Source organism: Copadichromis virginalis, linkage group LG8, assembly GCF_057382275.1.
Source record: "Copadichromis virginalis isolate Kocher_CV1m ecotype Utaka linkage group LG8, C_Virginalis_male_GT1.1, whole genome shotgun sequence".
NCBI classification, from domain to species: domain Eukaryota; kingdom Metazoa; phylum Chordata; class Actinopteri; order Cichliformes; family Cichlidae; genus Copadichromis; species Copadichromis virginalis.
The window spans coordinates 20,469,271-20,483,255 of record NC_140625.1 but is presented as its reverse complement, the minus strand read 5'-3'; the positions used below and the strand labels follow the sequence as shown (position 1 = coordinate 20,483,255).

The following is a 13,985-nucleotide window of genomic DNA, read 5'->3' as shown; positions in this document are numbered from 1 at the left end:
TGAGACCACGAGTGACCCATTGAGGGAACAAGACTTGGGACCAAACAAAGCTCTCATCAACCCTGCCCCACCATCAGTAGAGTTCAAGTTGACGGAGCCAAGTTTGAAGGAGGTGTGTGAGGTCATCAAAGCAGCCCGCTCAGCATCCTCCCCAGGTCCCAGTGGCGTACCCTACCTTGTCTATAAGCGCTGCCCAGAGCTGCTCCGCCACCTGTGGAAGATCTTAAAGGTGATATGGCGGAGAGGGAGAGTTGCTGATCAGTGGAGGTGCGCAGAGGGAGTCTGGATTCCCAAAGAGGAGGATTCGAAAAACATAAACCAGTTTCGGAGTATCTCGCTATTGAGCGTGGAGGGGAAGGTGTTTTTTAGCGTTGTCTCCCGGAGATTGACCGAGTTTCTCCTTAGAAACAATTACATTGATCCATCAGTTCAGAAGGGGGGAATCCCAGGAGTTCCTGGTTGCCTAGAGCACACTGGTGTAGTTACACACCTTATAAGAGAAGCACATGAGAACAGAGGCGACCTAGCTGTATTGTGGCTGGACCTAACTAATGCGTATGGGTCGATCCCACACAAACTGGTTGAGCATGCTTTGCACCTCCACCACGTCCCCAGCAAGATCAAGGACCTAATCCTGGACTATTACGCCAATTTCAGGCTTAGGGTCACTTCTAGGGCAGTTACTTCAGACTGGCACCGACTCCAAAAAGGTATAATAACAGGCTGTACCATCTCAGTTACGCTCTTTGCCCTGGCAATGAACATGGTGGTAAAGGCTGCGGAGGTGGAGTGCAGAGGGCCGTTAACAAGGTCAGGTGTTCGTCAGCCCCCTATCAGAGCCTATATGGATGACCTCACCATTACAACATCATCAGTTCCCGGGTGTAGGTGGATCTTGCAAGGTCTTGAGAGACTCATCTCATGGGCAAGGATGAGTTTTAAACCTTCCAAGTCAAGATCGATGGTACTGAAGAAGGGCAAGGTGACGGACAAGTTCCGGTTCTCAATTTCAGGAACCATTATTCCATCCATAACGGAACAACCAGTTAAGAGCTTGGGGAAACTCTTTGACTCCAGCCTGAAAGACTCTACTGCTATCCAGAAGGCAAATGAGGAGCTGGGAGCGTGGCTTATTAAGGTGGATAAGTCCGGCTTGCCTGGAAGATTTAAAGCCTGGATCTACCAGCATTCCATCCTGCCCCGAATCCTGTGGCCCTTGCTTGTCTATACAGTTCCAATAACTACTGTGGAATCCCTTGAAAGAAAGATCAGTGGCTTTCTTCGTAAGTGGCTGGGACTTCCCCGCAGTCTCACCAGCGCTGCCTTGTATGGGACAAGCAACAGCGTGCAGTTACCCTTCAGTGGTCTCACAGAAGAGTTCAAGGTGGCTCGCACACGAGAAGCCCTACAGTACAGAGATTCTAAAGACTGCAAGGTGGCATCAGCAGGCATTGAGGTAAGGACAGGAAGAAAGTGGAAGGCTGAGAAGGCAGTTGAGGTGGCGGAGTCACGCCTAAGGCAGAAAACACTAATGGGGGTCTTAGCAACAGGGGGAGCAGGCTTGGGGTACATCCCAAAGGCCCAGGTCAGCAGGGCACAGGGAAAGGAGAGACACCAGCTACTCCAGGAAGAGGTCCGAGCAGGTGTGGAGGAGGAGCGAGTAAGCAGAGCTGTAGGCCTTAAGCGGCAGGGAGCATGGACAAGGTGGGAGAGCACCTTGCAGCGCAAGGTCACCTGGGCAAACATCATGCAGGCAGACTTCCACCGGATCCGATTCCTAGTGCAGGCAGTATACGACACTCTGCCAAGCCCAGCAAACCTCCATTTGTGGGGAAAGAGCGAGACACCTGCCTGTCCCCTGTGCTCTGGAAGAGGGACTCTAGAACACCTCCTTAGCAGCTGCCCAAGGGCCCTGGCCGATGGTCGGTATCGTTGGCGGCACGACCAGGTGCTCAGAGTAGTTGCTGAAAAGATTGCCTCAGCAATCAGCATCAGCAAGCATCATCATGCTCCGAGGAAGGCAATCTCTTTTATTAAGGCTGGAGAGAAACCCCAGGGGCGCCCACATTTGACAACTGGCCTTCTCAACACAGCCTCTGATTGGCAGCTACAGGCTGACCTGGGTAAACAACTAAAGTTTCCTCAGAACATTGCAGAAACATCACTCCGGCCAGACTTGATAATTATTTCTGAGGCCTCAAAACAGCTGATCATGCTGGAACTCACAGTGCCCTGGGAAGAGCGGATTGAGGAGGCTAATGAAAGGAAACGAGGAAAGTACCAGGAACTAGTGCAAGAGTGCAGGGGAAGGGGCTGGAAGACTTTCTATGAGCCCATAGAAGTGGGTTGTAGGGGCTTTGCAGGACGATCACTCTGCAAAGTTCTAGGCCGGCTGGGCGTGGCTGGGGCAGCCAAGAAGAGGGCCATCCAGGCTGTGAGTGAAGCGGCAGAGAAAGCCACAAGGTGGCTGTGGATTAAGAGGGCTGATCCGTGGGTAGCTACTGGTACGCAAGTCGGGGCCTGATCACCCCCGGCTGGGTCGCCTGGGCGAGGGTGTATGATGTTGTGAGACCCGAAACACCTGATGACCCTAGGATACATCACTGAAGATGCGTACCAGTGCATCCAGGAGATGTGTCTTTATAGTTGGGGACACTAATCTTAGAGTGCATTGTCTACAAATTGCAGGATTGGAGGGTCAATCCCCTCCACAAGAACCTCAAGTTTCTCTCGATGACAGACTGATCACTGGTGATCTAGCTGTTGCAAAAATCCCAGTTTTCAAGCCCAAAGGCAACCCGTCAGGTTCAGGACTGAGACCCGGAGCATGATTGTCATTTTGTCAACATTCATTGAGTTCTGAATTGTAAACTGCTACAGCATGTGGGACTGTCAGAGTAGACATGATTCTACTGTACCGTCCCAAGGATCTGAGGGAGATTATTCATAGGGAACAATCTGAACCGTCGCTATTATGTCAACTCAAAGCACACTGAAAACACTGACCTTTTTGGCTACTTAAACAAAATGTTCATTTACTGCTTTTGGCCTCTTACCAAATTTGACTCTCTGAAACTTTCTACAATTCCTTGAAAATAATATCAAACTGAAGGATTGCTTTTTTTTTAACACACTGGAGGAGATCCAACACAAACGGTAAGATTGCAGCTAAGGTTGGGGTCACTGTAACCACGCAACACGTTTTTTTGTATTTTACCATAAATAAAGCATTTACCTGCAAACTATGGAGAAAAAAAAATCTCACAACTATTGAAAGCCTTAAACTTATGAAGTGATTTAGTATCTTAAAGGTCAATTTCCCTGCTCTTATTCAGTGTCGTAAGTAAGGAACAGAAGGAGACACTGACACCATATTTCACATTTAGTCAGATGCTGAATTGGTGACGCTAATCTTAGATTGTCTTGTCTACAAATTGCAGGGTTGGTGGTTTAATCCCTGGCCACTCCACATGCCAAGTGTTCTTGGGCAAGACACTGAACCACAAGTTGTTCCAAGTAGCAGATAAGCGCCTTTCATGGCAGCACAGCCCCAGCTGGTATATGATGAGTGTCTTTGAATGGGTGGAGGAGAAAGTCATGCCAAGGTTCAAAGACACTGCAGTGTATACGTGCAGACCATTTAATCTGTGGCGGCTATCTAATAAATGACTATCTTTACTACATGTATTGAGTCTGGACAGGTGTGGATTTAAACTGCAACTTGTTGGCAGAGGTGTACAGTACAACAGCAAGGCGTTAAGTGTAGTCGTTCATTGCTCTGCAATGGCTAAGCAGTAAATTTACAATTTCACAGTATAAAGTGTGGAGGAATATGTGTTTGCATGTACCGGATTTGCATGCACCATCATTTTTCTTGGTGAGTTGGATTATTTTTCTTTATCCCTCTTGCTTTGTTTTTTCTAGTATTCCGTTCTTTTATACAGTTCTGTGGAAAAAGTCTTGAGCTAGCTCTCGTTTCTTCATATTTTTCTTGCTTGGTTCCACCATCATGGAGTTTGCATGTTCTCCCCGTGTCTTTGTGGGTTCTCTCCTGGTACTCCGGCTTCCTCCCACAGTCCAAAGGCATTTGGTTAAGTGGTGATTCTAAATTGCCCTTAGGTGTGAATGTGAGTGTGAATAGTTGTTTGTCTCTGCGTTGGCCCTGGGACCTGTCCAGTGTAACCTGTTTCTTGCCCTATGGCAGCTGGGATAGGCTCCAAGTGGTCTTGAGTAATAGTAATCCAGGCGTTATCCAGATGTTTTTCTTTGGCTGCTTTTTCACTAATTTCCAGTTCTTGTACCTATCTACTTTCAGGGGAAATGTTAGTTGTTTTCTTGCTAGGTACTTAACACCAGCCTATGAATCATTAAATTGTATCTTTAGGCACTTTGTTACTAGCAGCCTGTTACAAAAAAACATGATTTCTTTCAGTGAGTCTATGAAAAATTGAAAAAGATAACACAGCTTGGCAGTTTTTGCACTAACGAGGTAATTTGGAGAGAGATATTAAGAAGGATAAGAGAAAAAAAAGCATAGGGAGCATAGTGTGTCTTCTCTCTCCAACAGAATGTTGCCAAAGTTGCTAAATGTGATTTGACGTTAGATAAGCTGGACTTACAGCAACAGGAAGAAACCACCGGGGGTTGTATTTATCTCTGGATGGGAAGATGACCTACAGTAAAATTAACTTAATGTATTTAATTTTTATGCTAAAGACTAAGCAAGGTGGTTTTATGTACCATCCTTCCTGTTTTTTAGAACATTTGAAATACTCTTATGAGACAAAAACCCCATGTTTTAGTCATTTTGCTCCTACTGATCAGTCTGTCATAAGCAAGTCCAGAGGGGGGAAGAATACCTTTGGCAGAGCCACTGATCTCAGGACACTGAACCTGTCCAGCTCTGTGTCCTTGAGCCTTGCCTTAGTCATGAATCACCGGACTGACAAAGCTCAAGGCATGATCAGAATGACACATGATGAGCTAATTTCTTACCCCACACAGGCGTCTGGGGATCGTCTGTGCAGCATCCTTCTGCTGATGTCGTCAGTGGCTTTAACCCGTTATATAAATCCGATTGTTTTCTTGTCACAACCTTATGCCAAACGCAGGATTCAGGTTTTCAATTAGATGTGATGCTGCGCATATCTCGGCACATTACTGCGAATGAAGTGACCGACAGTGTTGACGCTAATGAAGGCAGCCCACTCAGGCTTCACTTTGTCTTCATTATTTCTTCAAATTGAAAACTGAATGTAATCAAGTTCTTATTATTTGAGAGAAAATCTTTAAAAAAAGGGACTGAGTAATATGAAAATTAACAACGCATTGCGCATAATGGAAGATTGTAGACTCTTATGTCGTTAATGGTTAGGATGCTGTCAAAATGTTACAGTCCAAATGTGGGTTTCCTGCTTGAGTGACACAAAACACAGGAGAGCGACTTTCTTCCACTGCTGTAATTTAACCTCCTAAGACCCAAACTCTTCCACAGCATGCATTTTTAATTCCTCTTTGATATTTGGGATGATTGGGGCCTGATGAATGTAAAAACAAAGAATTACCTGATTTTTTTTTTTTTAACTTATTTTTGTTTTTAAGAAAAATGAGAGCCACATATGAGGATATTTTTTAAAAATTTCGATAGAACAGAAGCAGTATAATGTCCTCGTAAGTGGATATCAGGCCCTTGTAGAGCAAAATTGAGTATTTTGGTCTAAATAACCCAAAATGCGATGTCCACATATGTGGACGCCAGGTCCTTGGAGGTTAAACAGTTTCATCATAAATTCAGGCAGATGGGGCAGTGGACTGTTTATGAAACACATGCTGGATAGGTTATATTAAGATCATGCTAGAGGAGGGTGCTGGGCTTCAGGAGCACTATCCAAGACCACATCAGTATGCATGTTGTGTTTTTGCCTGTCACCACAAGCATGGGGCACGTGCAGGCATAGGCAGTGAATACAAGGGCAGAGTTGTCTCTTCAAGGCCCTATCTGTGATTCTTTTATATGCATTATTTCCAGGTAGAGGTGACTTTTTCTTATTTAGGAACTATTTTGATGGGTTGATGGAAAGTATTCTATTTATGAGCAGATCATCCTTGCTGTGTACAGGCGTAAAGATTCTCTAAGTCCATGATTTGCTTCGTACCTCAATGAAGCATACCTTGGTTCATGTCTGTTAGTGGGGTTGAAGAGCATGAATGAAAAAAAAAAAGGGAAAAAATAAAACCTTTTGATCACAGGTATCGCCTATTTGATTGTGATTGGTTTTCCAACTCTCATGCTTCTGAGGTGTAGCGTGCCTTTTCCTGCATTCACATGCTCTCATGCTTCCCCTAAAAATAGCATGCTAAGTTAGGAGAAGTATTTTTATCGATGTACAGTGGTTCTAATGGTCAGTATGGAAAATGCATTTTATATGGATAAGATTAATAAGATACATGGTGTGCATCTCCAAATGAGAATTGTCCACATTTACGGAGATGGCATCACAGTGGAGGCTAAATCTACTGAGCTTTGCTGTTCATGACACACAGAGAGAGAACAGGGATCAGGAGCTTGTGGTAAATCACAGTCTAATTTTGTAAAACTAAGACAGTTGAGCTCCCATTGGTCACAGTTTAGTGGTCAATGTAGACCTCTGCGATGAATCTTTGCACAGCCTATGACTTAACCTACACCTATGTCATTGTTAATGTGTTTATTACCTTGTGGTTGTAGCCCAGTGTTTTAAAAGCAGTGCCAAATAAAAACAATACATAGAACCAATTTCACCTTTTGTATCCCCAATCTTCATTTTTTGGCAAAAAAACATATTTTTCCAGTTTTTGTAAATTTGTTTATGTCCATTGCGATCATTTCAACAGTCTGCATTCAGGAATGTGCTGAAATCTGTGAGTCCGTATGTTGAGGCTATGGTTATCGTTGCTTATATTGATGTCGTGTTTGTTATTCTCTCACTGATAAATTCCAAATAAAAAGTCAATTGACCTTTTCACAATGATTGCAGGCGGCGTTGAGGCGACATGTTTTACATATTTCCAAGGAGGTGCATGTGAGGTTGTAGCGTAGGTTACAGTGTAGGGTTTCAAAGGGGTTTGCAGTTATGGCATTCGTGCAGTGTTCATTTGACAGAGACGTACAAACGTTACTGTTGTAATAAATCATTTGTTACACAGGATCAGAAGTGCAGAGCTCCACACAGCTGTCAGACTTTCTTACATTTTTTTAATAAGGCGTTTTTGCTCTTATTAAGCATTGCTATCTGTTTTCTGAAGTCAAAAATATTTTTTAAGTTTATTATTTTTTAAAGTCAATATTTGTGGTAACAATTTGGCCTTACACTCTAAGGAGCCATGGTTCGAGACCGGGAAAAGAGATAAATTCCTGGGATGTTTGCACCTGAAAGGGCATCCTATATAAAAATCCATCTACTGTGACGACCCCATTGCTCTAAACCAAAAGAAGCTTGCTATTTGCAGTAGTGCATATTGTATTACACACGTGGGTGTTTACTTTAACTACACTTTGACTATATTGGTATTGAAATGCTTTATTTCTTTAAACAATTAAAGTTTAAATCAATATTGCCAGAATGATGAATGTGACATTAAGACTGCTGAAGTGTGTGTGTGTGTGTGTGTGTGTGTGTCCTAGAACCTAAAAAAATAAAACGGCAGTTAACAGCCTGGCAACAAAATTTAAATATATTTAATTGTGTCTGCTGATGCTCGGAAAGTTATAACTACTCATTGACAAAATTTTAATTGTAAATCACTAAAATACTAATAAAACCTTTTTATTAGTCTGTTAGTGATGAACACGTACAGCAGATTTAGGGTGATTTCGCGTATTATTCGGTTTATTATTGTTGTTGTAAGAGTTTATTTTCCCTTCCCATTTGCAGTGTCACCTCTAGACTATTCAAATGGCCATTTCAACCAGATTCAGCAATAACAAAGATGTCCTTAATAGAAGATAGAACATATCAGCTACTTGCTGTAATGAAAATACAAGATAGAACTAAAACTGCAGATGTGGCCGTGGTTTCTAAACTGTTGCTGGGTACAAACATTACTCAGAAATCATTTACAGCTACGAGTTGATCATCAATCAGGTGGCCAGTTATAACATCTCTCTAATCTTGGGTTTTCCTACTGCATGCGCTGCCCATTGAAACAGCACCGTGTCACTGCAAATGTCTAAGATGTTCATCCGTTGTCTGTGTTTGTCAAGGCTGCACTCAATCACGTTTACAGCTGTTGTTGTAAACATGCTAATTTGCTGTTATCACCTCGGGAAAAGGATGAAGCGTAGTTATTGAGAACAGTCATAAAGACTCTACAGCATTGTTCACAGACCAAGGCCGATCTCACAGATGTTTACAGCTGCTCTAAAACTACAGAAACTCTGTATTTTCCCATCTCAGACAGAAATCCCAAATCAGTTTTCAGTGAAGTAAAAAAATATAAATATATATTTATATATATGAGACTGCAGCAATTTAAATTTTGTACTTTGTCCTTTAAAAAAACAAATCTGAAGTTTAAAGTTATCTTACCTTGTGGATTACAAATACTTTTCAGCTCAATGATAGCACATCAACTTATTCAGTCTCTCTTGTGCGTTTCTGTATTTTTGTGGTATACACGAGATACCTCATGAATCAATGTAGCATTTGAGGTCAGACAGATGGGCTGGCTGGAGTTTCCCAGGGTAGTCCTTAGGTCATTTTATTTTGGAAAGCATCACCGTGTGGTGGTTGAAGCTGCTGTGGGACAGTCATCCATAAGGAACATTAGGTCACATTTCTTCCCCAACAAAAATCTTAATGAGCATTCAAAAGATCCAGATCCTTTATTTGAAAAAGGTATTTATGGGGAAAAATAAATTTATCGGATTCTCATCAAACTGCTACTGTCAGTCTTCACCTCTTTCATTTCCTTTTACCAATTTTTACAACGTTTAACTATTATTAAAATAGAAGTTTTTATGTTAGATGCTGGCTCTCGTATGTACATGATGATGGTGAGTCACACTTCAGGAAGAGTGGAGGAGAATGAGTGGGTTTTTTTGATGTTTGCAGGTTGCCTTCTGAAGGCTTGAGACCTGCTTGTGCACTCTGCAGCCCTGCACACCATACACAGCATCACTGATGATATTGGAGTCAAAAATTAAATTTGTTCTTTTCTATCTATTTATCTCTTATTGAATTGGTCAATTATTTATGCAGATTGCTTCACAGATAGTTAAGCTTTCTCTTGTGAGTTTTCTTTCAGATTAAATTCCAAGTTTTAGTATTTTTTCTTAAAAGCCTTAGACATACAAGTGATAAAATCTTAAAAGCAACCCTACTTAAAACCTTTTTCACATTTAAATCAAGAAACACTTGATAACCATTAGTCATGGGTACAGCGCAAAAGCCAAACCTTATCCAAAGACACATTTACCACAAAGGTTAATGTTTTTTAATTCACTTTTTATGCCAGGTATTCAAAAACTAAATAAGTAAGAGGTTTAAAGATTCCCACCTCTTTATCACAGTCATTACACTCTGCTGATTCAATCCAAGGTAGCTGTGGGGGCACTGGAGTCTATTCCTGCTGTCGTAGTGTGAAAGGTGGGGTACACCCTGGACAACACGTAGACTAATAACTATTCATGCCCACATTCACACCTACGGCTAATTTAGGTTGGCTAATTAGCATAACCCACCCACTTCTTTGGACTGCACCCAGAGAGAAACCACTGAAGCACGGAGAGAACGCGCAGACTTCACACAGGAAGGCTCCAGCTGGTTGTAGCCGTAACACCGTGCTGCCCGTTCATCATACCGTCTCTGACAATGTAACCATTTACAGCTGATGCGACTCAGTGACTAAATATCAACCAGTGACAGCGGTGAATGTCATCTCATTTGAAAATAGGCCGATAATAGTCACCGAGGACAATGTTTAGATAATATATCTGTGCGTCATCAAGTGCAACATGAAGACCCGACTGAAAAATCTAACACCAAGAGATCAAAAGTGCTTCCTTTCAGCTGTGTAACAAAATACTGATTTAAAAAGGATCATTTTTAAATTCAAAAGTTCTTGGATTTGCCTCCAGTGACTTGTCTCATGACTTGAAACCTGCCCGTAAAGATGCAAAGTTTTTCATCCTGGCAGTGAACAGTTGTTTAAATTTCTGGGGAAAAGATTTCTTTTAATGCAAATTTCTTCTTGACGTGCAGTCTACGCTGGCATTAAGTAAGAGTATGTTGTCAAAAAATAAATGCAAATTTGAGTTGAGTATATCTTGGCAGCTCCCTTGGTTATCATGCAGGAGTGGTCAGTCCTCTCTGTGAGCTCTGTGCCCCCTTGTGGGTGGAGCCATCTGCCAGCAAACATCCGAGGGAGGCTGAATATACAGATGCGATGCATCATTATGGGATGACAGAGATGAATGATGAACGCTGGCACTGCCTGATGTCGCTTCATTGACAAACTGAGTCATGACTGCCCAGTCATTGTAACGGCCCGAGTGTGTTATTTACTGCTGTTGCTGAGTCGTCGTCTTCTGTTGGGATTAGCATTTCTAGGGTTGCAGTAACATTGTTTCCAGTTTCTAAACTGGGACAGTCAGAGGCATAAAGAGATTTCCTGGCTTTGAAAGAAGAGGGGATGATTAAAAATGCATGCGGGTGCTTTTTGTCATTACAGAGCCATCAGTGGTTGCAGGTTGACAAGACAATTTCACATCATGGAAATGAATTAACCGGGGTTCATTCATTATGCATGCCCATTGGTTTCTTGTTCAGGATGGCCATTGTGTCATTTCTAAATAGATGAAAGCCAGGTAGGCTTGCAGATAACCTGCTAGTGTATTTCGGGATGTAGAACATTTGTTCTGCTGTCTGGCAGAAACCTTTCTGTTCTTATTTGTGTCTCTCGGGGTCGCGCCCTCGTCTACATTAGCGCTGGCTGTAAAAGGGAAAATTAGGACACTTGTTTCACAACGGTTTTAATAAGCTGCTGTGCTTTTTGACTTATAAATGTCAATTGATGATGCTGTAGCATTAACATTATGTTTAAAGGATTAAAAATCTAGGTCTTCCCCATCCCAAATGGCAGAAAACTGATTGTGCAACAGCTGCATTGCAGAATGTAAGATGTATAAACTGGTTTATCTGCTTTTTAGCCTACTTTCCTTTTTTTTTTTAAATGTGCTGTAGTTAGAGATTTTAGAGGTTTTTATCTTCTGGCCCGTATTTCTGATCATCTTCAGCTGCCTTTTTTGGTTGGACAAATACAAGGAGTACTCCCTGGTTTTCACTGTTAGTAGTTTTGTCAGGTGAGAACACGGGTAGACTGAAACGAAGGTGGATCAGCTGAATCTTGGTTTCTCCATCACTAGATATGCTGTTGATATAACTCCTGTGGGGCTGGCAGAAGTGATTAAGTTTCACCTAAGCTCATTCCGTGGCAGAGCTGGCGGCTCACCATCACTGACAGTCATATTTATTGCCCCGCAACCTGCTTCCCTCCTGGCCTGGGATTCTATTGGTCACTTCCAGACTTGGATCTATTCATCAGTGTCTTCTCCCTGCAGAAGAAGGCAACGTGAACAGAGTAAAAGCGACACCCTGGTTTTTATTATCGTGCTGCTTCACTGTCAACGTCGAAGCTTCAGGCTCAGCTGCATCTCCGAAAGCTGAAGCCACGTTCTGTCACTTCGCCCACACCTCCACTGCCAATTTACATGATGAGGCAAGCTCTTGCGTATTTATTTATGCTGTCAGATATACAGTAACACTGTAGTCTGTTTGTGACACTGTGACTCTTTCTTTTTGGTTTATATAACACAATAATAACAGGCTGGCAAGATGCATCAAGGTCTGCTGATTAATAGCCATCTAATATTTGCTATGTAAAACATTTGTTACGTACATGCTGCGTTTCAGGGTTTTCTGATGTCGTGGAATTAAACAATCGGGAGATATTTTCGGTTTGTTTTGACATGACTCTGAAACCCAGATGATGATCAGTTTATGGTGAAGCTGTGACCAAAAAAGAAACATTTGGGGATTTTTGTTTTTTCTTTGTTGGGCAAAGACAAATATCCATATGGTGTAAACTGTACAGTTTTTAAATGTATTTGATTTTTTTTAAGCTTGCTAATATGTCATCGTATTTCAACCTAATCCAGTTGTTTTTCTCATTTTCTAAAAGTTGTTAAATCAGTTAAAATAGTGAAATAAATGAAATAATTAGAGACAAATGTGGCTCGTGTCCATTTACCAATACATCTTAAAGATTAAAAAACTGCTGTCTAGTCCAGTGTGCATGTGTATATACTGTACTGTACCACTTCAACTTAAAGTAAAAATATATATTTTTTCCCATTCTCTGCAGGTGGTGCTCGTTTTTGCACTCAGCATCGGAGCCCTTGTGATATACTTCATAGATTCCTCTGAGTAAGTAATTAGCTTTAAACTTACTCTGTAATTTTTTCTTTTCCCCTGTAGCTCACAGGTTTTTGAGAGTTTAACTGATATGACTCACTTTAAGATCAGTAACCTCATAGCTAGACACAGTCTTCATGGAAATGTAACCTCATAGCAGCTCTACCAATCAGAGCATGTCTGTAGATGGATTAATGAAACTGATATCAGAAGTTTGTTCTTCAGTTTTGCTGTCCTTGGCCTCAAAACCTGTTTTCCAGTCATGAGCTCCAGGAAATTTTCAGGTCACCGTCTGAAGTCATCTTGTTGCCAGCCTCATCCTTCCTTCTGGAAGCACTCCTCGGTGTAGTGTGCAGAAGGCAGGACATGTAATGGTCACTCACCAGCTGTGAATTCACCTGAGAAATACCCGCGTCACTCGCATATGGGTACAAACTGGTGCTGTCAGACATTATGTTGACTTTGGAGCAGGTTAATGACTGTTTAACGTCTGATCCAACTAGCTAATGGTGGAAAATTTGTAGGGGAGCGCAGTGCAATTAGAAAAAGTCAGTCAGGTTTGAATTAGCTTAATTCACTTTACAAAGAACCGCAGTTTAGTTCCAGGGAAATGAATATAAAGTGTAGTAATAACGCTGCTGATGTTTCTGTTACATTACAGTCTAAATTGCTAAAATCTATTGTAGTTCTATTTGTAGTAGTGCAGACACATGAATGTGAAGTTCATGTAAGGTAGCCTTAATACCACTGAGTGCTTTGTCATGGTTATATGGCATTTAGAACACGGGCTTGCTATTTTTTGCTTGTTTGTTGTTTAATCCAATCATTTTCCAGGTAAACTGCTCCGGTCCTCCTTTGCGATCTCCGCTGACGACCAGCTAGAGCTCACAGATGAAATTTGCTTAATCTCTGTAATGAAAGGATCAGACTTTCAAAGAGGCAGGAAAGTCCAAAATTTCCTGTTCAAAACAATCGCCATCGGTAATCAGACTAGAGGAAGCGGAAGGCTCTTTAAGCTACATGTGAGGCAGTATACTGTTACTGCGGCCTTGTGGTGTTTGGACACAGTGTCATTAAGAAAGTGGGGTAAAACACGCCAGGATAAAAGCTTCTATCAAGCCCACAGTGAGTCTCCACTGGGAGTAATGTTAAAGCAGAGAAGGGAAAATGAGCTGTAAACTCATATAATCAGCCTCCTGCAGGCACACGTTCAGCTTATTTGTTATTGCATAAGAAGACGTACAGCTGAGGGCTTGGCTTGCTCTGATGTGGTTTGCAAGCATGATCTCATTTCATTATCTGGACAAGCTCAGATAGAGTTACATCCTTACCGATGCCATCTGTGGCCTCCTGTTCTCAGAACTTGCCTGTAGTGTCTCTGAGTGCCTTTTCACCTGATGGAGGATGACGTTCAACCCCTCTCTCTTTAAACTCATCATGCATAAGAAGAGACATTGTTAAATGTAGAAGGACTGATGCCCTAGCACCTGCTTGCTGACTTATATCCATATTAGTTCAATGAGGCTCTCTGCC

At 42.1% G+C, this 13,985-nt stretch overlaps 1 protein-coding gene across 7 annotated transcripts in view; it reads left to right on the top strand.

Annotated features, from left to right (window-relative positions):
• The window catches only part of LOC146703282 (calcium-activated potassium channel subunit alpha-1a), a 113,316-nt gene that overhangs the window by 45,309 nt on the left and 54,022 nt on the right, over positions 1 to 13,985 (top strand). For all 7 annotated transcript variants that reach the window (XM_085466446.1, XM_085466445.1, XM_085466444.1 and 4 more), the window contains exon 3: positions 12,403 to 12,464. In XM_085466446.1, the coding sequence (XP_085322572.1) occupies positions 12,403 to 12,464 (62 nt within the window). The remainder of the gene's footprint in view (positions 1 to 12,402; positions 12,465 to 13,985) is intronic.